This window comes from Pseudophryne corroboree, chromosome 2 (assembly GCF_028390025.1).
Source record: "Pseudophryne corroboree isolate aPseCor3 chromosome 2, aPseCor3.hap2, whole genome shotgun sequence".
Lineage (NCBI taxonomy): Eukaryota > Metazoa > Chordata > Amphibia > Anura > Myobatrachidae > Pseudophryne > Pseudophryne corroboree.
Window position 1 is genome coordinate 1,051,978,684 of NC_086445.1, and position 25,285 is coordinate 1,052,003,968.

The 25,285-nt window shown below is 52.1% G+C and overlaps 1 protein-coding gene across 2 annotated transcripts in view; it reads left to right on the forward strand.

Annotated features, from left to right (window-relative positions):
* Nucleotides 1-4,474: 4,474 nt before the first annotated feature.
* SLC22A15 (solute carrier family 22 member 15) overlaps nt 4,475-25,285 on the forward strand; it is a 43,196-nt gene continuing 22,385 nt past the window's right edge. The window contains exons 1-9 of one of the 2 annotated variants that reach the window (XM_063956897.1): nt 4,475-4,565; nt 11,586-11,696; nt 13,345-13,539; nt 16,027-16,159; nt 19,029-19,193; nt 19,994-20,123; nt 20,203-20,415; nt 20,519-20,659; nt 21,079-21,164. In XM_063956897.1, the coding sequence (XP_063812967.1) occupies nt 11,610-11,696; nt 13,345-13,539; nt 16,027-16,159; nt 19,029-19,193; nt 19,994-20,123; nt 20,203-20,415; nt 20,519-20,659; nt 21,079-21,164 (1,150 nt within the window). In that variant the 5' untranslated portion in view covers nt 4,475-4,565; nt 11,586-11,609. Of the gene's footprint in view, nt 4,566-11,585; nt 11,697-11,720; nt 11,761-13,344; nt 13,540-16,026; nt 16,160-19,028; nt 19,194-19,993; nt 20,124-20,202; nt 20,416-20,518; nt 20,660-21,078; nt 21,165-25,285 lie in introns of those variants that run through there. The other variant, XM_063956898.1, reaches the window with a different exon arrangement.

The following is a 25,285-nucleotide window of genomic DNA, read 5'->3' on the forward strand; positions in this document are numbered from 1 at the left end:
GGGAGAGATGATCTGTAGGGTGACAGGACAGTGCAGGGAGAGAGAGATGATCTGCAGGGTGACAGGACAGTACAGGGAGTGATGATCTGCAGGGGGACAGGACAGTGCAGGGAGAGATGATCTGTAGGGGGACAGGACAGTGCAGGGAGAGATGATCTGTAGGGTGACAGGACAGTGCAGGGTGACAGGACAGTACAGGGAGAGATGATCTGTAGGGTGACAGGACAGTGCAGGGAGAGAGAGATGATCTGCAGGGGGACAGGACAGTGCAGGGAGAGATGATCTGCAGGGTGACAGGACAGTACAGGGAGAGAGAGATGATCTGCAGGGTGACAGGACAGTACAGTAAGTGATGATCTGCAGGGTGACAGAACAGTGCAGGGAGTGATGATCTGCAGGGTGACAGGACAGTGCAGGGAGTGATGATCTGCAGGGTGACAGGACAGTACAGGGAGAGATGATCTGTAGGGTGACAGGACAGTGCAGGGAGAGAGAGATGATCTGCAGGGTGACAGGACAGTATAGGGAGTGATGATCTGCAGGGTGACAGGACAGTGCAGGGAGAGATGATCTGCAGGGTGACAGGACAGTGCAGGGAGTGATGATCTGCAGGGTGACAGGACAGTGCAGGGAGAGATGATCTGCAGGGTGACAGGACAGTGCAGGGAGAGATGATCTGTAGGGTGACAGGACAGTGCAGGGAGAGAGAGATGATCTGCAGGGGGACAGGACAGTGCAGGGAGAGATGATCTGCAGGGTGACAGGACAGTGCAGGGAGTGATGATCTGCAGGGGGACAGGACAGTGCAGGGAGAGATGATCTGCAGGGTGACAGGACAGTACAGGGAGAGATGATCTGTAGGGTGACAGGACAGTGCAGGGAGAGAGAGATGATCTGCAGGGTGACAGGACAGTACAGGGAGTGATGATCTGCAGGGGGACAGGACAGTGCAGGGAGAGATGATCTGTAGGGGGACAGGACAGTACAGGGAGAGATGATCTGCAGGGTGACAGGACAGTGCAGGGAGAGATGATCTGCAGGGGGACAGGACAGTGCAGGGAGAGATGATCTGCAGGGTGACAGGACAGTACAGGGAGTGATGATCTGCAGGGGGACAGGACAGTGCAGTGCAGGGAGAGATGATCTGCAGGGGGACAGTGCAGGGAGAGATGATCTGCAGGGTGACAGGACAGTACAGGGAGTGATGATCTGCAGGGGGACAGGACAGTGCAGGGAGAGATGATCTGCAGGGGGACAGGACAGTGCAGGGATAGATGATCTGCAGGGTGACAGGACAGTACAGGGAGAGATGATCTGTAGGGTGACAGGACAGTGCAGGGAGAGATGATCTGCAGGGTGACAGGACAGTACAGGGAGAGATGATCTGCAGGGTGACAGGACAGTACAGGGAGAGATGATCTGCAGGGTGACAGGACAGTACAGGGAGAGATGATCTGCAGGGGGACAGGACAGTGCAGGGAGTGATGATCTGCAGGGTGACAGGACAGTGCAGGGAGAGATGATCTGCAGGGTGACAGGACAGTGCAGGGAGAGATGATCTGTAGGGTGACAGGACAGTGCAGGGAGAGAGAGATGATCTGCAGGGGGACAGGACAGTGCAGGGAGTGATGATCTGCAGGGTGACAGGACAGTGCAGGGAGAGATGATCTGTAGGGTGACAGGACAGTGCAGGGAGAGATGATCTGCAGGGTGACAGGACAGTGCAGGGAGAGATGATCTGCAGGGTGACAGGACAGTGCAGGGAGAGATGATCTGCAGGGTGACAGGACAGTGCAGGGAGTGATGATCTGCAGGGGGACAGGACAGTGCAGGGAGAGATGATCTGTAGGGGGACAGGACAGTGCAGGGAGAGATGATCTGTAGGGTGACAGGACAGTGCAGGGAGAGATGATCTGCAGGGTGACAGGACAGTACAGGGAGAGATGATCTGTAGGGTGACAGGACAGTGCAGGGAGAGAGAGAGATGATCTGCAGGGGGACAGGACAGTGCAGGGAGAGATGATCTGCAGGGTGACAGGACAGTACAGGGAGAGAGAGATGATCTGCAGGGTGACAGGACAGTACAGTAAGTGATGATCTGCAGGGTGACAGAACAGTGCAGGGAGTGATGATCTGCAGGGTGACAGGACAGTGCAGGGAGTGATGATCTGCAGGGTGACAGGACAGTACAGGGAGAGATGATCTGTAGGGTGACAGGACAGTGCAGGGAGAGAGAGATGATCTGCAGGGTGACAGGACAGTATAGGGAGTGATGATATGCAGGGTGACAGGACAGTGCAGGGAGAGATGATCTGCAGGGTGACAGGACAGTACAGGGAGTGATGATCTGCAGGGTGACAGGACAGTGCAGGGAGAGATGATCTGCAGGGTGACAGGACAGTGCAGGGAGAGATGATCTGTAGGGTGACAGGACAGTGCAGGGAGAGAGAGATGATCTGCAGGGGGACAGGACAGTGCAGGGAGAGATGATCTGCAGGGTGACAGGACAGTGCAGGGAGTGATGATCTGCAGGGGGACAGGACAGTGCAGGGAGAGATGATCTGCAGGGTGACAGGACAGTACAGGGAGAGATGATCTGTAGGGTGACAGGACAGTGCAGGGAGAGAGAGATGATCTGCAGGGTGACAGGACAGTACAGGGAGTGATGATCTGCAGGGGGACAGGACAGTGCAGGGAGAGATGATCTGTAGGGGGACAGGACAGTACAGGGAGAGATGATCTGCAGGGTGACAGGACAGTGCAGGGAGAGATGATCTGCAGGGGGACAGGACAGTGCAGGGAGAGATGATCTGCAGGGTGACAGGACAGTACAGGGAGTGATGATCTGCAGGGGGACAGGACAGTGCAGTGCAGGGAGAGATGATCTGCAGGGGGACAGTGCAGGGAGAGATGATCTGCAGGGTGACAGGACAGTACAGGGAGTGATGATCTGCAGGGGGACAGGACAGTGCAGGGAGAGATGATCTGCAGGGGGACAGGACAGTACAGGGAGAGATGATCTGCAGGGTGACAGGACAGTACAGGGAGAGATGATCTGCAGGGGGACAGGACAGTGCAGGGAGTGATGATCTGCAGGGTGACAGGACAGTGCAGGGAGAGATGATCTGCAGGGTGACAGGACAGTGCAGGGAGAGATGATCTGTAGGGTGACAGGACAGTGCAGGGAGAGAGAGATGATCTGCAGGGGGACAGGACAGTGCAGGGAGTGATGATCTGCAGGGTGACAGGACAGTGCAGGGAGAGATGATCTGCAGGGTGACAGGACAGTGCAGGGAGAGATGATCTGCAGGGTGACAGGACAGTGCAGGGAGAGATGATCTGCAGGGTGACAGGACAGTGCAGGGAGAGATGATCTGCAGGGTGACAGGACAGTGCAGGGAGAGATGATCTGCAGGGTGACAGGACAGTGCAGGGAGAGATGATCTGCAGGGTGACAGGACAGTGCAGGGAGAGATGATCTGCAGGGTGACAGGACAGTGCAGGGAGAGATGATCTGCAGGGTGACAGGACAGTACAGGGAGTGATGATCTGCAGGGTGACAGGACAGTGCAGGGAGAGATGATCTGCAGGGGGACAGGACAGTGCAGGGAGAGATGATCTGCAGGGGGACAGTGCAGGGAGAGATGATCTGCAGGGGGACAGGACAGTGCAGGGAGAGATGATCTGCAGGGGGACAGGACAGTGCAGGGAGAGATGATCTGCAGGGTGACAGGACAGTACAGGGAGAGATGATCTGTAGGGTGACAGGACAGTGCAGGGAGAGATGATCTGCAGGGTGACAGGACAGTACAGGGAGAGATGATCTGCAGGGTGACAGGACAGTGCAGGGAGAGATGATCTGTAGGGTGACAGGACAGTGCAGGGAGAGAGAGATGATCTGCAGGGGGACAGGACAGTGCAGGGAGTGATGATCTGCAGGGTGACAGGACAGTGCAGGGAGAGATGATCTGTAGGGTGACAGGACAGTGCAGGGAGAGATGATCTGCAGGGTGACAGGACAGTGCAGGGAGAGATGATCTGCAGGGTGACAGGACAGTGCAGGGAGAGATGATCTGCAGGGTGACAGGACAGTGCAGGGAGAGATGATCTGCAGGGTGACAGGACAGTGCAGGGAGAGATGATCTGCAGGGTGACAGGACAGTACAGGGAGTGATGATCTGCAGGGTGACAGGACAGTGCAGGGAGAGATGATCTGCAGGGTGACAGGACAGTGCAGGGAGAGATGATCTGCAGGGTGACAGGACAGTGCAGGGAGAGATGATCTGCAGGGTGACAGGACGGGTACCTTGTTCGCCCGTAGCTCCTCCCCCTGGTGACGTGTCTCCTCCCCTAGATACGTCAGAAGGTCCCTTCTCCCACTCCGAAATAGAATTGACAGCACTGGGGGAATGTATATATAATGTGCTGCTCTCTGATTGGCTGATAGAGGTTACGTGTAGCTCTGGTCACCCAATAAGAAGTGTTTCCCGCCCATAGACATGAGACCACGCCCACACATACTGATGCAGAGAGTGGAACAGGAAGGAAGAGGAAAGTAACAGCCGGTGAGTCTGATACATTGTATCACTGTACTGTACCCTAATACTGTACTGTGCTACCCTATACTATACGCTGTACTGTACCCTAATACTGTACTGTGCTGCCCTATACTATACTCTGTACTGTACACTAATACTGTACTGTGCTACCCTATACTCTGTACTGTACCCTAATACTGTACTGTGCTGCCCTATACTACCCTATACTATACTCTGTACTGTACCCTAATACTGTACTGTGCTGCCCTATACTATACTCTGTACTGTACACTAATACTGTACTGTGCTGCCCTATACTATACACTGTACTTTACCCTGATATTGTACTGCCCTATACTATACACTACTATACCCTAATACTGTATTGTGCTGCCCTATACTGTACTGTACCCTAATACTGTACTGTGCTGCCCTATACTGTACTGTGCTGCCATATACTGTACTGTACCCTAATACTGTACTGTGCTGCCATATACTGCACTGTACCCTAATACTGTACTGTGCTGCCATATACTATACTCTGTACTGTACCCTAATTCTGTATTGCGCTGTCCTATACTGTACTGTACCCTAATACTGTACTGTGTTGCCATATACTGTACTGTACCCTAATACTGTGCTGCCATATACTGTACTGTACCCTAATACTGTACTGTGCTACCCTATACTATACTCTGTACTGTACCCTAATACTGTACCCTAATACTGTACTGTGCTACCCTATACTATACTCTGTACTGTACCCTAATACTGTACTGTCCTATACTACCCTATACTATACTCTGTACTGTGCCCTAATACTGTACTGTGCTACCCTATACTATACTCTGTACTGTGCCCTAATACTGTACTGTGCTGCCCTATACTATACACTGTACTGTACCCTAATACTGCACTGTGCTGCCCTATACTATTCTCTGTACTGTACACTAATACTGTACTGTGCTGCCCTATACTATACACTGTACTGTACCCTAATACTGTACTGTGCTGCCCTATACTATACACTGTACACTAATACTGCACTGTGCTGCCCTATACTATAATATGTACTGTACCCTAATACTGTACTGTGCTGCCCTATACTATACACTGTACTGTACCCTGATATTGTACTGCCCTATACTATACACTGTACTGTACCCTAATACTGTACTGTGCTGCCCTATACTATACTCTGTACTGTACCCTAATACTGTACTGTGCTACCCTATACTCTGTACTGTACCCTAATACTGTGCTGCCCTATACTACCATATACTATACTCTATACTGTACTGTGCTGCCCTATACTATACTCTGTACTGTACACTAATACTGTACTGTGCTGCTCTATACTATACACTGTACTGTACCCTGATATTGTACTGCCCTATACTATACACTGTACTCTACCCTAATACTTTACTGTGCTGCCCTATACTATACTCTGTACTGTACACTAATGTACTGTGCTGCCCTATACTATACACTGTACTGTACCCTGATATTGTACTGCCCTGTACTATACACTGTACTGTACCCTAATACTGTACTGTGCTGCCCTATACTATACTCTGTACTGTACCCTAATACTGTACTGTGCTGCCCTGTACTATACCCTAATACTGTACTGTGCTGCCCTGTACTGTCCTATACTGTACTATCCTATACTGTACTGTGCTGCCCTATACTACCCTATACTATACTCTGTACTGTACCCTAATACTGTACTGTGCTGCCCTATACTATACTCTGTACTGTACACTAATATTGTACTGTGCTCCCTATACTATACACTGTACTGTACCCTGATATTGTACTGCCCTATACTATACACTGTACTGTACCATAATACTGTACTGTGCTGCCCTATACTATACTCTGTACTGTACCCTAATACTGTACCCTAATACTGTACTGTGCTGCCCTATACTGTACTGTGCTGCCATATACTGTACTGTACCCTAATACTGTACTGTGCTGCCATATACTGCACTGTACCCTAATACTGTACTAAGCTGCCATATACTATACTCTGTACTGTACCCTAATACTGTACTGTGCTGCCATATACTGTACTGTACCCTAATACTGTACTGTGCTGCCCTATACTATATGCTATACTATACCCTAATACTGTACTGTGCTGCCCTATACTATACACTGTACTGTGCTGCCCTATACTGTATACTATACTGTACCCTAATACTGTTCTGTGCTGCCCTATACTATACACTGTACCCTAATACTATACTATGCTGCCCTATACTATACTGTACCCTAATACCGTACTGTGCTGCCCTATACTATATACTATACTGTACCCTAATACCGTACTGTGCTGCCCTATACTGTACTGTACCCTAATACTGTACTCTGCTGCCCTGTACTGTACCCTAATACTGTACTGTGCTGCCCAATACTGTACCCTAATGCTGTAATGTGCTGCCGTATACTACCCTATACTATACACTGTACTGTACCCTAATACTATACTATACTGTGCTGCCCTATACTATACTGTACCCTAATACTGTACTGTGCTGTCATATACTGTACTGTACCCTAATACTGTACTGTGCTGCCCTATACTGTACACTGTACCCTAATACTGTACTGTGCTGCCCTATACTGTACCCTAATACCGTACTGTGCTGCCCTATACTATATACTATACTATACCCTAATACTGTACTGTCCTATACTATACACTGTACTGTGCTGCCCTATACTATTTATTATTAGCCTTTATTTATATTGCGCCACAAGGGTTCCGCAGCGCCCAATTACAGAGTACATGAATAATCAAACTGGAAAACAGCAACTTACAGTTGATGACAGTATAGGACAAGTACAGGGTATATAGACATAGCTACATCAGCAGATGACACTGGAATAAGTATCAGGTGGCAGAAGATTGCTGGATGTGGTGCAGCTGAAGATTATTAAAGTAAGAAAAGGGTAAGCACATGAGGGAAGAGGGCCCTGCTCGTGAGAGCTTACATTCTAAAGTATACTATACTGTTCCCTAATACTGTACTGTGCTGCCCTATACTGTACCCTAATACTGTACTGTGCTGCCCTGTACTGTACCCTAATACTGTGCTGCCCTATACTGTACTGTACCCTAATACTGTATTATGCTGCCCTATACTGTACCCTAATACTGTAATGTACTACCCTATACTATACTCTGTACTGTACCCTAATACTGTACTGTGCTACCCTATACTATACTCTGTACTGTACCCTAATACTGTATTGTGCTGCCCTATACTATAGACTGTACTGTACACTAATATTGTATTGTGCTGCCCTATACTATACACAGTACTGTACCCTAATACTGTACTGCCCTATACTGTACCCTAGTACTGTGCTGCCCTATACTGTACACTGTACTCTAATACTGTACTGTGCTGCCCTATACTGTACTGTACCCTAATACTGTACTGTGCTGCCCTAAACTATACACTGTACTGTAACCTAATACTGTGCTGCCCTATACTGTACCCTAATACTGTACTGTGCTGCCCTATACTGTACTGTACCCTAATACTGTGCTGCCCTATACTACACACTGTACTGTACCCTAATACTGTGCTGCCCTATACTGTACACTGTACCCTAATACTGTGCTGCCCTATACTCTACACTGTACCCTAATACTGTTCTGTGCTGCCCTATACTGTACCCTAATACTGTTCTGTGCTGCCCTATACTGTATACTAATACTGTACCCTAATTCTGTGCTGCCCTATACTGTACTGTACTGCCCTATACTGTACCCTAATACTGTACTATGCTGCCCTATACTGTACCCTAATATTGTACTGTGCTGCCCTATACTGTATACTGTACCCTAATGCTGTACTGTGCTGCCCTATACTGTACCCTAATACTGTGCTGCCCTATACTGTACACTGTACCCTAATACTGTACTGTGCTGCCCTATACTGTACCCTAATACTGTACTATGCTGCCCTATACTGTACCCTAATATTGTACTGTGCTGCCCTATACTGTATACTGTACCCTAATACTGTACTGTGCTGCCCTATAATGTACCCTAATACTGTACTGCCCTATACTGTACACTGTACCCTAATACTGTACTATGCTGCCCTATACTGTACCCTAATATTGTACTGTGCTGCCCTATACTGTATACTGTACCCTAATGCTGTACTGTGCTGCCCTATACTGTACCCTAATACTGTCCTGCCCTATACTGTACACTGTACCCTAATACTGTACTGTGCTGCCCTATAATGTACCCTAATACTGTACTGTGCTGCCCTATACTGTACACTGTACCCTAATACTGTACTGTGCTGCCCTATACTGTACACTGTACCTTACTGTGCTGCCCTATACTGTACCCTAATACTGTACTGTGCTGCCCTATACTGTACACTGTACCCTAATACTGTACTGTGCTACCCTATACTGTACACTGTACCCTAATACTGTACTGTGCTGCCCTATACTGTACACTGTACTCTAATACTGTACTGTGCTGCCCTATACTACACACTGTACCCTAATACTGTACTGCCCTATACTATACTGTACCCTAATACTGTACTGTGCTACCCTATACTATACACTGTACTGTACCCTAATACTATACTGCGCTGCCCTATACTATACACTGTACCCTAATACTGTACTGTGCTGCCATATGCTGTACTGTACTGTACCCTAATACTGTACAGTGCTGCCCCATACTATACACTGTACCCTAATATTATTCTGTGCTGCCCTATACTATACAATGTACTGTACCTATACTATACTATGCTGCCCTACACTGTACTGTACCCTAATACTGTACTATACTGTACTTCCCTATACTATACACTACTGTACCCTACTACTATACTATACTATCCATGTGCTGCGCTGTGCTGCCCTATCCATGTGCTGCGCTATCCATGTGCTGCGCTATCCATGTGCTGCACTACACTGTCTACCCCATACATATACTATACTATACTGTGATGCCCTATACATACACTGTACTATACTATACATATACTGCACTGTGCTGCCCTATACTTACACTGTACTGTACTATACTGCCTACCCTATACATATACTATACTGTACTGCCCTATACTATAAATATTCTGCACTGTGCTGCTCTTTACTATACATGGGAAATGTGTCAGTGAGTAATGAGTACACCTGCTGGGTGACCTGGGAAATGTGTCGGTGAGTAATGAGTGCACCTGTGCCCCTGCTAGGTGACCTGGGAAACGTGTCAGTGAGTAATGAGTACACCTGTGCTCCTTCTGTGTGACCTGGGAAACGTGTCAGTGAGTAATGAGTACACCTGTGCACCTGCTGGGTGACCTGGGGAATGTGTCAGTGAGTAATGAGTGCACCTGTGCCCCTGCTGGGTGACCTGGGCAATGTGTCAGTGAGTAATGAGTACACCTGTGCTCCTTCTGTGTGACCTGGGAAACGTGTCAGTGAGTAATGAGTGCACCTGTGCTGCTGCTGGGTGACCTGGGAAACGTGTCAGTGAGTAATGAGTACACCTGTGCACCTGCTGGGTGACCTGGGAAACGTGTCAGTGAGTAATGAGTACACCTGTGCCCCTGCTGGGTGACCTGGGAAATGTGTCGGTGAGTAATGAGTACACCTGTGCTCCTTCTGTGTGACCTGGGAAACGTGTCAGTGAGTAATGAGTACACCTGTGCACCTGCTGGGTGACCTGGGGAATGTGTCAGTGAGTAATGAGTGCACCTGTGCCCCTGCTGGGTGACCTGGGAAATGTGTCAGTGAGTAATGAGTACACCTGTGCACCTGCTGGGTGACCTGGGAAACGTGTCAGTGAGTAATGAGTACACCTGTGCACCTGCTGGGTGACCAGGGAGATGTGTCAGTGAGTAATGAGTACACCTGTGCACCTGCTGGGTGACCTGGGAAATGTGTCAGTGAGTAATGAGTACACCTGTGCACCTGCTAGGTGACCTGGGAAACGTGTCAGTGAGTAATGAGTACACCTGTGCACCTGCTGGGTGACCAGGGAGATGTGTCGGTGAGTAATGAGTGCGCCTGCCGGGTGACCTGGGAAATGTGTCAGTGAGTAATGAGTACACCTGTGCCTCTGCCGGGTGACCTGGGAAATGTGTCAGTGAGTAATGAGTACACCTGTGCACCTGCCGGGTGACCTGGGAAATGTGTCAGTGAGTAATGAGTACACCTGTGCCCCTGCTGGGTGACCTGGGAAATGTCAGTGAGTAATGAGTACACCTGTGCCCCTGCTGGGTGACCTGGGAAATGTGTCAGTGAGTAATGAGTACACCTGTGCCCCTGCTGGGTGACCTGGTAAATGTCAGTGAGTAATGAGTACACCTGTGCCCCTGCTGGGTGACCTGGGAAATGTCAGTGAGTAATGAGTACACCTGTGCCCCTGCTGGGTGACCTGGGGAATGTGTCAGTGAGGAATGAGTACACCTGTGCACCTGCCGGGTGACCTGGGAAATGTGTCAGTGAGGAATGAGTACACCTGTGCACCTGCTGGGTGACCTGGGAAATGTGTCAGTGAGTAATGAGTACACCTGTGCCCCTGCTGGGTGACCTGGGGAATGTGTCAGTGAGTAATGAGTACACCTGTGCCCCTGCTGGGTGACCTGGGGAATGTGTCAGTGAGTAATGAGTACACCTGTGCACCTGCTGGGTGACCTGGGGAATGTGTCAGTGAGTAATGAGTACACCTGTGCCCCTGCTGGGTGACCTGGGGAATGTGTCAGTGAGGAATGAGTACACCTGTGCACCTGCTGGGTGACCTGGGAAATGTGTCAGTGAGTAATGAAAAACAGATTTATTTTGCCCTGTAAACGATTGCGCTATAAATACTGGGCGTTCTCACAAATCTCCCGCCCCTCCGGCTTCTGCACCTATTACATTTACCCTCAGATCTCTGCTAATCACATTCCAGCTAAAAAATCACTAGTAATTATGGTACATCTGTATACGCAGGGAAAGGGGGTCACATAGGTGGTAATGATGGCGTTCTTCTCTCTTCCACAGGACGCCCGGCGCAGTCAGCGCATCATGGAGGTGGATGATGCACTGAAACTGGTGGGAGAGATGGGAATTTATCAGATCTACCTGTGCTTCCTATTGGCTGTAATGTTACAGGTGAGCGCTTCCTATTGGCTGTAATGTTACAGGTGAGCGCTTCCTATTGGCTGTAATGTTACAGGTGAGCGCTTCCTGCTGGCTGGAGTGTGACAGGTGAGCGCTTCCCGCTGGCGGGAGTGTAACAGGCTGGAGTGTGACAGGTGAGCGCTTCCCGCTGGCGGGAGTGTGACAGGTGAGCGCTTCCTGATGGCGGGAGTGTGACAGGTGAGCGCTTCCAGCTGGCGGGAGTGTGACAGATGAGCGCTTACCGCTGGCGGGAGTGTGACAGGTGAGCGCTTCCCGCTGGCGGGAGTGTGACAGGTGAGCGCTTCCCGCTGGCGGGAGTGTGACAGGTGAGCGCTTCCAGCTGGCGGGAGTGTGACAGGTGAGCGCTTCCCGCTGGCGGGAGTGTGACAGGTGAGCGCTTCCCGCTGGCGGGAGTGTGACAGGTGAGCGCTTCCCGCTGACTGGAGTGTGACAGGTGAGCACTTCCCGCTGGCTGGAGTGTGACAGGTAAGAGCGCAACCATGCTCAGAGAATCCCCCCTCCCCTGTAGAGGGTGACTACCTGGTTGCAGCAGTGCTAAAAGTAGTCTGCTAGCGATCAGGTCGGAATGAGGGACAATGACCCCAAACATACAGCCAATGTCATTAAGAATTATCTTCAGTATAAAGAAGAACAAGGAGTCCTGGAAGGGATGATATGGCCCCACAGAGCCCTGATCTCAGCATGGATCCTGTTTGGGATTATATGAAGAGACAGAAGAATCTGAGGAAGTTACCTCCATAGATCATCTGTGGTTACTTCTCCAAGATGTTTGGAACAACCTCCCTGCCGAGTTCCTTCATAATCTGTGTGCAAGTGTACCTAGGAGAACTGATGCTGTGCTGAAGGGAAAGAGAGGTCACACCGAATACTGATGTGATTTAGATTTCTCTTCTGTTCATTCACTTTGTATTTTATTAATTGATAAAAAAAAAATGTCCACACCTGCCTAAATCTTTTGCACAGTTCTGTATAATACTGTAAATATGGTGATGAAGCTGCTTTAAGGACTGGTGCGTGCTGGCGTATGGGTATGGGACTCAGGGTCGACATTGTCTAGGTCGATGCCTGTTGGTCGACAGTGTCTAGGTCGACACATGAAAAACTGTTTTGTTTTTGGTGTCATTTTCTTTGTAAAGTGACCGGGAACCCCAATTAGTGCACTGTCCCCTCGCTTTGCTCGCCATGCTTCAGGCAAGGTGCCTCGCTCCGGTACCGCTGCGCTCCGCACAGGTTAACGTTCCCAATTGTAGTCCACGTGGATTGTAAAGTATGAAAAAGTAAAAAAAAAAAATTTGAAAAACTTATGTCGACCTTTTTCCGTGTCGTCCTTGGTGGTGTCGACCTAGATTCCGGATAGCGGGCGTATGGTAGGAAATGTAATAAGTCTGAATGCACCCGATGTATCATGTGCTGGAATTTGTGGAGGTTACGTGTCCTGTACGTTGTGTGTCACACCTTCCCGGCGGCGTTGGTACCATAAGGTTCATTGACATTGGAATATACCCCGGTCTGGGAGCAGAACACAGCGGCGTCTCCGTCCTCTGCCAGTGTCGGGGGTAATGGGGGATACCGTCCAGCTCCCCTGTAATAGTCCATATTCCTTTCTCTCCCTTCCTAGTTGTATGTGGCCACAGAAGTCGTTCTCATCACCATCCTGGGGGTCACCCCTCCCTATCACTGGGACTCTGACTCTCCGCCCCCTAACGCCAGCCGCGCCAACCACACCGGGGGATATGAGAGGACGGCGTGGAACGGCAGCCAGCGACACGGACAGCTGCACTTCGACAGCAACTTCACTTCCATCAGCTCCGAGGTGAGAAATAGTATACAGTGATCCGGCCTGCGCTCACTAGAACAGCAGGGTGACCCCACGGCGGCCGCGCTGGACTGGGAGTCATGGGTGTGGCTTAGACTCCCGTGTGTGTGTATGTGTGTGTATATATATGTGTGTGTGTGTATATATATATATATATATATATATATAAATACCTACACACACCTACCTACCTACCTGACTGACTGATTTGGTGCCCTAGGCAAGATGTTGTCTGGTGCCATTCCCCCCACCCCCTTGCGTCTATTCAGCTCCGGATTGTTCTAATAATATAATATCTGAAACCACATGACTGAACCCCGCAGACTCCGCCCCCAGCACACATGCATCTCTGACGCCCCCACACCTGCCGTCTGCCTGTCTCAGCGGTGCAGCACGATGTCATGAACAACAAAACAACCTTTATTGCATCAGCCGCCGCTAGCACAACAAATCTACAGCAGCTGCAATAAAGCTACAGCCCGAATTTGCTCATTAGAATTTAGATATCTCTCCTGCCCTGATGCCCCTAGGCTTTTCCCCATACTGCCTATGCCTGGGGCCAAAATAGTAAAATAATTGCCGCGCTTGTGTGTGTTATATCAGCAGCTCCATATAACAAATGCAATAAAAATAAACATATAATGAGGAGCGCTTGAATATTTAAATTACATTTTGAACGCACATACCTGTAAAAAAAGGGATGGTTAATATAATGTTACAGCTCTTTCTGTGAATAATTGGTGAAACGGAGATATTGTCACGGTGAAGACAACGGAGAACCTTCGGTCAGTGCATGCGAACGCTGACACGCTTTAAACGAGTGACCGCATGAAGAGACTCAGCCAAAGCGGCCGCAGCAACGGAAAGACGGCATCAGTGACATCTGCGGCAGACGCTTGTGCAGTAACATCAAGCCGCTAAAGGTACAAGCAGGGATAGCAAATACCCGCATACAAAGACTGTCCAACCTGATCTAAATTGGGAAGTTAACACTACCAATATCTCCGTTTCACCAATTATTCACAGAAAGAGCTGTAACATTATATTAACCATCCCTTTTTTTACAGGTATGTGCGTTCAAAATGTAATTTAAATATTCAAGCGCTCCTCATTATATGTTTATTTTTATGCCTGGGGCCAGCTCTGATATAAGATGTCTGGAAAGAAGACCCCTCTGTAGCTACAGCTATTATTATTTATCAGCCTGGTCCGCGGAGGAGGGTCCTAGGTGGCAGCTCTGCTGCTCTGTGGCTGCTGCGTGGTGGCTCTGCAGGTCTGTGGTGGCTCTGCTGCTGTGTGGCGGCTCTGCTGCTGTGTGGTGGCTCTGCGGCAGCTCTGCAGGTCTGTGGTGGCTCTGGTTCTGTATGGTGGCTCTGCTGCTGTGTGGTGTCTCTGCGGCAGCTCTGCAGGTCTGTGGTGGCTCTGGTTCTGTGTGGTGGCTCTGCTGCTGTGTGGTGTCTCTGCGGCAGCTCTGCAGGTCTGTGGTGGCTCTGGTTCTGTATGGTGGCTCTGCTGCTGTGTGGTGTCTCTGCGGCAGGTCTGTGGTGGCTCTGGTTCTGTGTGGTGGCTCTGCTGCTGTGTGGTGGCTCTACGGCAGCTCTGCAGGTCTGTGGTGGCGGCTCTGCTGCTGTGTGTCGGCTCTGCGTCGGCTCTGCAGGTCTGTGATGTCTCTGCTGCTGTGTGGTGGCTCTGCGGCGGCTCTGCAGGTCTGTGGTGGCTCTGGTGCTGTGTGGTGGCTCTGCAGGTCTGTGATTGTGCTGCCCGGTTCCCCCAGAGATCTCGGTATTCCTGACACTGCGCTCAGCTCCTGTGAGTTACTCCTCACTGAGGTCGGATAAACCGGTTCCGTCACATTCCTTCTACCTTCTCCGGTTACAGAAATCTCTGCGGCCTCTGTGTCTAGCGCTGATTACATTCCCGGCAGAGGGAAAACCGCACTCCATGTGCCATTCTATGGGTGTTCTATCATCTGTAATGACTTTATTCACACTATAAAGACAGAAATGCCGGACTAGCGTTAGCTGTGCGCTCAGCGGCAGACCGGGATGCAGTTATGTGACCGGCGGTCAAGGCATACCCAACCCGGCAGATCACATGCCCCTCCTGACGCTGCCCCGGACCCTCACTTCACTAATATATACTGTACTGGTTGTTCTGTGTAACTCCCCTCCGCACGTCTGACGGCCACGTCCTATAGAGAGGCACTAATGGCCGACCACCAGACTTATCCTAAAGCGCCATCTTCAGAAAAGCATTTCCAGCTTCTGGGAAACTGAGCATTAATCATTTTGCATGAACAAAAACATAGACCTACTCCCCTCTCCCCCACCCGGCCGTAGCAGACCCTTCTCCCTCCCCCTCCTGGCTGGTTCAGTCCCCCATCTCCCCCCTCCTGGGTGGTGCAGCCCCCTTCTCCCCCCTCCTGACTGGTGCAGCCCCCCTTTCCCTGATGTTGCTGTCAGTCTCTCCTCTCTGTTCCCGCAGTGGTCACTGATCGGCAGCGCCGCATATGAGGTCAGCCTTGCCAGCTCGGTGTTCTTCGGAGGCGTCCTGGTCGGGGTGGTTGTATTTGGACAGCTGTCAGACCGATTTGGCAGGAAGCCGATCTACGTGACGGGTGAGTGGTGCCATATGTTCTGGCGTCATGTCCGCTGACCTATCAGAATGTTCCTGTCAGCTGACAGTCAGGATTCCGGTGGTCACAATACCAACATCGGCATCCCGGCGGGTCCGACACATTTAGGAAAGTATGCTAATCCCCCCTCACCCCATTCCTCTTTAACCGCAGCCTTACCGTCACCCTAGTGCCTAATCCTACCCCCTCTACAGCCTGACCCTCTCCCTAGTCCCTAATCCTACCCCCTCTGCAGCCTACTCCTCCCCCTAGTGCCTAATCCTACCCCCTCTGCAGCCAAACCCTCCCCCTAGTGCCTAATCCTACCCCCTCTGCAGCCTACTCCTCCCCCTAGTGCCTAATCCTACCCCCTCTGCAGCCAAACCCTCCCCCTAGTGCCTAATCCTACCCCCTCTGCAGCCTGACCCTCCCCCTAGTGCCTAATCCTACCCCCTCTACAGCCTGACCCTCCCCCCAGTGCCTAATCCTACCCCCTCTGCAGCCTGACCATCCCCCTTGTGCCTAATCCTACCCCTAGTGCCTAATCCTACCCCTAGTGCCTAATCCTACCCCCTCTGCAGCCTGACCCTCCCCCTAGTGCCTAATCCTACCCCCTCTGCAGCCTGACCCTCCCTCTAGTGCCTAATCCTACCCCCTCTGCAGCCTAACCCTCCCCCTAGTGCCTAATCCTACCCCCTCTACAGCCTGACCCCCCCAGTGCCTAATCCTACCCCCTCTGCAGTTTAACCCTCCCCCTAGTGCCTAATCCTACCCCCTAGTGCCTAATCCTACCCCCTCTGCAGCCTGACCCTCTCCCTAGTCCCTAATCCTACCCCCTCTGCAGCCTGACCCTCCCCCTAGTGCCTAATCCTACCCCCTCTACAGCCTGACCCCCCCCTAGTGCCTAATCCTACCCCCTCTGCAGCCTGACCCTCCCCCAAGTGCCTAATCCTACCCCCTCTCTAGCATGACCCTCCCCCTAGTGCCTAATCCTACCCCCTCTGCAGCCTAACCCTCCCCCTAGTGCCTAATCCTGCCCCCTCTGCAGCCTGACCCTCCCACTAGTGCCTAATCCTACCCCCTCTTCAGCCTACCCTCCCCCTAGTGCCTAATCCTACCCCCTCTGCAGCCTAACCCTCCCCCTAGTGCCTAATCCTACCCCCTCTGCAGCCTACCCTCCCCCTAGTGCCTAACCCTGCCCCCTCTGCAGCCTAACCCTCCCCCTAGTGCCTAATCCTGCCCCCTCTGCAGCCTGACCCTCCCCCTAGTGCCTAATCCTACCCCCTCTGCAGCCTAACCATCCCTCTAGTGCCTAATCCTACCCCCTGTTCAGTCCAACCCTCCCCCTAGTGCCTAAACCTACCCCCTCTGCAGCCTAATCCTCCCCCAGTGCCTAATCCTACCCCCTGGTGCCTAATCCTACCCCCTCTTCAGCCCAACCCTCCCCCTAGTGCCTAATCCTACCCCCTCTGCAGCCGGACCCTCCACCTAGTGGCTAATCCTACCCCCTCTGCAGCCTGACCCTCCCCCTAGTGCCTAATCCTACCCCCTCTACAGCCTGACCCTCCCCCTAGTGCCTAATCCTACCCCCTCTGCAGCCTGACCCTCCCCCTAGTGCCTAATCCTACTCCCTCTGCAGCCTAACCCCCCCCAGTGCTAATCCTACCCCCTCTGCAGCCTGACCCTACCCTAGTGCCTAACCTTCCCCCTAGTGCCTAATCCTACCCCCTCTGCAGCCTGACCCTCCCCCTAATGCCTAATCCTACCCCCTAGTGCCTAATTCTACCCCCTCTGCAGCCCAACCCTCCCCCTAGTGCCTAATCCTACCCCCTCTGCAGCCTGACCCTCCCCCTAGTGCCTAATCCTACCCCCTCTGCAGCCTAACCCTCCCCCCAGTGCCTAATCCTACCCCCTCTGCAGCCTGACCCTCCCTCTAGTGCCTAATCCTACCCCCTCTGCAGCCTGACCCTCCCTCTAGTGCCTAATCCTACCCCCTCTGCAGCCTGACCCTCCCCCTAGTGCCTAATCCTACCCCCTCTGCAGCCTGACCCTCCCCCTAGTGCCTAATCCTACCCCCTCTGCAGCCTGTCCCTCCCCCTAGTGCCTAATCCTACCCCCTCTGCAACCTAACCCTAATGCTCCCGGCACAGTTACTTTTGGGATGCTGACTGTCGGGATTCCGGCGCCCGTCTTCTGAGTGCCAGCATCTAGAGCATCTGGATACTGACTACATCCCGTTAATACTCAGATAATAGATAAGTGGGAGATGTCTCACTGACTCCTCTGATCCCTCACTTTGTGCCTCTTGCTCTCCGGTCACCGCCCAGTATTCCATCCAAGCCGCGGTACAGGGACTTCTGAAAGGGCAAAGCCACATCCATTGTTAGAGGAGCAGGGAGCTGTACATGTACCCTCTGTGCCCGGAGCAGAGAGCAGGAGACCCTACTTCCTGTATAATAATGCAGGGGCAGTTGCTGGCCCATGTTGTATTGGGAAGGATGGGGGGCATGTGTGGGGGTTCGGGGGCGTATGTTAATCACTGTTCCAGGTCCTCTTAGTATTGCAGAACCTGGGAGTGGTTAGGAGGATCCGGGTTCTGGTAGATGAGTTGGACCTGGACAGGAATATGGGAATGAGTCGGAGCCTCCTCTTGGGCTGAGGGATGGGCAACTGTTGTGCTGCCGCGCCCCCCCCCCCCCCCCCCCCCCCCGAGAGGTGCTGCATGGTGCCCCTGGCTGCAATATTCCACCCTCAGCACAATGTAATGGAATACGTACGATTTCATCAGGGCTGTAATTGTTCCGTTCCACCGGTCCCCTACCTGGGCCGCCGGCTGTGGAATGTGACGGAGGACTGACCTCTTCTCTTGCAGGTCTGGCTCTGGATGTTATATTCTCTCTGCTGAATGCTCTCTCTCCATCGTTCAGTATCTTTCTCACCACCCGCTTCCTCGTGGGTGTGATGAATGGAGGGATGTCTCTGGTCGCGTTTGTGCTGCTTAATGAATACATCGGGGCCACCTACTGGGCACTAGCAGGTAATGTCATTTGTATTCTGTCCTGTACCAGCGGCGGTCTATTACTGTGTCCCTTCAACATTATTATTTATTTACAGTTTCTTATATAGTGCAGCATATTCCCTGGCACTTTACAATTGGATATTAGCGACTCCATATACATGGCACAGTGCAGGAGGCTCCCTCGCCCGCCCCATGTCGCGTAGGCCAGGGCAGGAGGCTCCCTCGCCCGCCCCATGTCGCGTAGGCCAGGGCAGGAGGCTCCCTCGCCCGCCCCATGTCGCGTAGGCCAGGGCAGGAGGCTCCCTCACCCGTCCCATGTCGCGTGGGCCAGTGCAGGAGGCTCCTTTGCCTGCCCCATGTCACGTTGGCCAATACAGGAGGCTCCCCCACCCACCCCATGTCACATAGGCCAGGTCAGGAGGCTCCCTCGCCTGCCCCATGTCGCGTAGGTCAGTGCAGGAGGCTCCCCCCGCCCGCCCCATGTCGTGTAGGCCAGTACAGGAGGCTCACCCGCCCCATGTCACCTAGGCCATCGCAGGAGGCTCACCCACCCGCCCCATGTTGCGTAGGCCAGCGCAGGAGGCTCAACCGCCCGTCCCATGTCACCTAGGCCAGCACAGGAGGCTCACCCACCCGCCCCATGTCGCATAGGCCAGGGCAGGAGGCTCCCCCGACCCCATCTTGCGTAGGCCAGCGCAGGAGGCTCCCCTGCCCGCCCCATGTCGCTTAGGCCAGGGCAGGAGGCTCCCGTCCCCCTTTGTGTCTCCATCTTGTATCACTTGATGTCCTGCGTGACTGTATTGTCTCTCCATGTTCAGGGTCACTGGGCAGTATGTTTTTTGCTCTGGGAATTGCGCAGTTTGCCCTGATTGGATATTTCGTCCAGTCCTGGCGTGTCCTGGCTGTGGTGGTGAATACACAAGGGTTTGCGGTGTTCCTCCTGTCACTGTGAGTACACATTAATGACAATCATTGTCTGATTCATCCTCTGTATGAAATCAGTACTGTACCTTTTACCCGGGCCTAGGCGTATTCCGGAGTCCCCCCGCTGGCTGCATGCACGTGGCCGGATCCACGAAGCGCAGGAAACGCTAACCTTCATTGGACGCTGGAATTGCGCCAAGCCAAAACCTTTCTCACTGACCCCCCAGCAGAAGCATTCCGTCCACAAATCTAATATCCTCACCATATGCCGGCACGCAGTGCTGCGTCGGCGTACGCTCGTCATGATGTGGATCTGGTAAGTAGGTACATATATGTATAATCTGTACATGTAGCCACGCCTTGCGTGTCTGTACATGTAGCCACGCCTTGCGTGTATACCGTATGTTCTGTGTTTCCAGGTTTGTCTGCAGTCTGGTGTATTACGGCCTCACGCTGAGTACGGGAGATTTCGGGGGTAATATCTACTTAAACCTGGCTCTGTCTGGCCTGGCGGAGGTTCCAGCGACTCCACTCTGTATGTTACTTATGAACCGCAAAAGGTGAGCACATAAAATATATATATATATACTGGATATAACTATGGCGTATACCTCCTGCGGACCCTCTCTGATACATTCGGGGGGACATTACCCAGTAGAAGTCTATGGGCTTCTATTGGCATTGCCCTCTGTGAGGGATACGATCAGACCCCTCCCAGTGCCCCCCGACGGACGTTTATTACACATGTTATCATATATGAGTAAATTAGCAGGTAAGTGAATGGAAGCTCTGTACTCAGAGCGGATAGGTGGAGGCACTGGTGCCCGGACTCTATTAGAGTCCTCCTGTAGCCCACGGCATGCCTGACACGCAGCACATACAGCCGTCCCTGCACCAACGCGAAAGCAGAAACCGCCAGGTTACAGTCCAGGAGGATCATTCCTGCATCGCGGTGATCAATGTCTGTTTTCTGTTACAGCTTCGGCCGCAGGAGGTCGCTCTGTGGATGTCTCTGTATTGGCGGTGTAGCCTGTCTCATCATTATGTACTTACCAAGTGACAAAGGTAAAACCCAGACACCCCAAACCGTCCACATGTCCCCGTCACACGCCCTGTATCCTGTACTCACCCCATCTCTTCCTGTACACACGCTGTATCCTGTACTCGCCCCATCTCCTCCTGTACACACACTCTGTATCCTGTACTCACCCCATCTCCTCCTGTACACACACACTCTGTATCCTGTACTCACCCCATCTCCTCCTGTACACACACGCTGTATCCTGTACTCACCCCATCTCCTCCTATACACACGCTGTATCCTGTACTCACCCCATCTCCTCCTGTACACACACGCTGTATCCTGTACTCGCCCCATCTCCTCCTGTACACACACTCTGTATCCTGTACTCACCCCATCTCCTCCTGTACACACACTGTATCCTGTACTCACCCCATCTCCTCCTGTACACACACTGTATCCTGTACTCACCCCATCTCCTCCTGTACACACACGCTGTATCCTGTACTCACCCCATCTCCTCCTGTACACACACGCTGTATCCTGTACTCACCCCATCTCCTCCTGTACACACACGCTGTATCCTGTACTCACCCCATCTCCTCCTGTACACACACGCTGTATCCTGTACCCACCCCATCTCCTCCTATACACACGCTGTATCCTGTACTCACCCCATCTCCTCCTGTACACACACGCTGTATCCTGTACTCACCCCATCTCCTCCTGTACACACACACGCTGTATCCTGTACTCACCCCATCTCCTCCTGTACACACACGCTGTATCCTGTACTCACCCCATCTCCTCCTGTACACACACTGTATCCTGTACTCACCCCATCTCCTCCTGTACACACACACGCTGTATCCTGTACTCACCCCATCTCCTCCTATACACACGCTGTATCCTGTACTCACCCCATCTCCTCCTGTACACACACGCTGTATCCTGTACTCACCCTATCTCCTCCTGTACACACACGCTGTATCCTGTACTCACCCCATCTCCTCCTGTACACACGCGCTGTATCCTGTACTCACCCCATCTCCTCCTGTACACACGCGCTGTATCCTGTACTCACCCCATCTCCTCCTGTACACACGCTGTATCCTGTACTCACCCCATCTCCTCCTGTACACACACGCTGTATCCTGTACTCGCCCCATCTCCTCCTGTACACACACGCTGTATCCTGTACTCACCCCATCTCCTCCTGTACACACACACACATACACTGTATCCTGTACTCACCCCATCTCCTCCTGTACACACGCTGTATCCTGTACTCACCCCATCTCCTCCTGTACACACACGCTGTATCCTGTACTCACCCCATCTCCTCCTGTACACACACACGCTGTATCCTGTACTCACCCCATCTCCTCCTGGTCACACACACGCTGTATCCTGTACTCACCCCATCTCCTCCTGTACACACACACACACACACACACACACACACACACACACACACACACTGTATCCTGTACTCACCCCATCTCCTCCTGTACACACGCTGTATCCTGTACTCACCCCATCTCCTCCTGTACACACGCTGTATCCTGTACTCACCCCATCTCCTCCTGTACACACGCTGTATCCTGTACTCACCCCATCTCCTCCTGTACACACACGCTGTATCCTGTACTCACCCCATCACCTCCTGTACACACACACGCTGTATCCTGTACTCACCCCATCTCCTCCTGTACACACACGCTGTATCCTGTACTCACCCCATCTCCTCCTGTACACACACTGTATCCTGTACTCACCCCATCTCCTCCTGTACACACACACGCTGTATCCTGTACTCACCCCATCTCCTCCTATACACACGCTGTATCCTGTACTCACCCCATCTCCTCCTGTACACACACGCTGTATCCTGTACTCACCCCATCTCCTCCTGTACACACACACGCTGTATCCTGTACTCACCCCATCTCCTCCTGTACACACACGCTGTATCCTGTACTCACCCCATCTCCTCCTGTACACACACGCTGTATCCTGTACTCACCCCATCTCCTCCTGTACACACACGCTGTATCCTGTACTCACCCCATCTCCTCCTGTACACACGCTGTATCCTGTACTCACCCCATCTCCTCCTGTACACACACTCTGTATCCTGTACTCACCCCATCTCCTCCTGTACACACGCTGTATCCTGTACTCACCCCGTCTCTTCCTGTACACACGCTGTATCCTGTACTCACCCCATCTCCTCCTGTACACACGCTGTATCCTGTACTCACCCCATCTCCTCCTGTACACACGCTGTATCCTGTACTCACCCCATCTCCTCCTGTACACACGCTGTATCCTGTACTCACCCCATCTCCTCCTGTACACACACATGCTGTATCCTGTACTCACCCCATCTCCTCCTGTACACACACATGCTGTATCCTGTACTCACCCCATCTCCTCCTGTACACACGCTGTATCCTGTACTCACCCCATCTCCTCCTGTACACACACGCTGTATCCTGTACTCACCCCATCTCCTCCCTGTACACACACATGCTGTATCCTGTACTCACCCCATCTCCTCCTGTACACACACACGCTGTATCCTGTACTCACCCCATCTCCTCCTGTACACACACGCTGTATCCTGTACTCACCCCATCTCCTCCTGTACACACACACGCTGTATCCTGTACTCACCCCATCTCCTCCTGTACACACACGCTGTATCCTGTACTCACCCCATCTCCTCCCTGTACACACACATGCTGTATCCTGTACTCACCCCATCTCCTCCTGTACACACACGCTGTATCCTGTACTCACCCCATCTCCTCCCTGTACACACACATGCTGTATCCTGTACTCACCCCATCTCCTCCTGTACACACACACGCTGTATCCTGTACTCACCCCATCTCCTCCTGTACACACACGCTGTATCCTGTACTCACCCCATCTCCTCCTGTACACACACGCTGTATCCTGTACTCACCCCATCTCCTCCCTGTACACACACATGCTGTATCCTGTACTCACCCCATCTCCTCCTGTACACACACACGCTGTATCCTGTACTCACCCCATCTCCTCCTGTACACACACGCTGTATCCTGTACTCACCCCATCTCCTCCTGTACACACACTGTATCCTGTACTCACCCCATCTCCTCCTGTACACACACGCTGTATCCTGTACTCACCCCATCTCCTCCTGTACACACGCTGTATCCTGTACTCACCCCATCTCCTCCTGTACACACACGCTGTATCCTGTACTCACCCCATCTCCTCCTGTACACACGCTGTATCCTGTACTCACCCCATCTCCTCCTGTACACACACGCTGTATCCTGTACTCACCCCATCTCCTCCTGTACACACACGCTGTATCCTGTACTCACCCCATCTCCTCCTGTACACACGCTGTATCCTGTACTCACCCCATCTCCTCCTGTACACACACGCTGTATCCTGTACTCACCCCATCTCCTCCTGTACACACGCTGTATCCTGTACTCACCCCATCTCCTCCTGTACACACGCTGTATCCTGTACTCACCCCATCTCCTCCTGTACACACACACGCTGTATCCTGTACTCACCCCATCTCCTCCTGTACACACGCTGTATCCTGTACTCACCCCATCTCCTCCTGTACACACACGCTGTATCCTGTACTCACCCCATCTCCTCCTGTACACACACGCGCTGTATCCTGTACTCACCCCATCTCCTCCTGTACACACACGCTGTATCCTGTACTCACCCCATCTCCTCCTGTACACACGCTGTATCCTGTACTCACCCCATCTCCTCCTGTACACACACGCTGTATCCTGTACTCACCCCATCTCCTCCTGTACACACGCTGTATCCTGTACTCACCCCATCTCCTCCTGTACACACACACACACACACACACACACACACACACACACACACACACACACACACACACACACTGTATCCTGTACTCACCCCATCTCCTCCTGTACACACGCTGTATCCTGTACTCACCCAATCTCCTCCTGTACACACACGCTGTATCCTGTACTCACCCCATCTCCTCCTGTACACACACGCTGTATCCTGTACTCACCCCATCTCCTCCTGTACACACACGCTGTATCCTGTACTCACCCCATCTCCTCCTGTACACACACGCTGTATCCTGTACTCACCC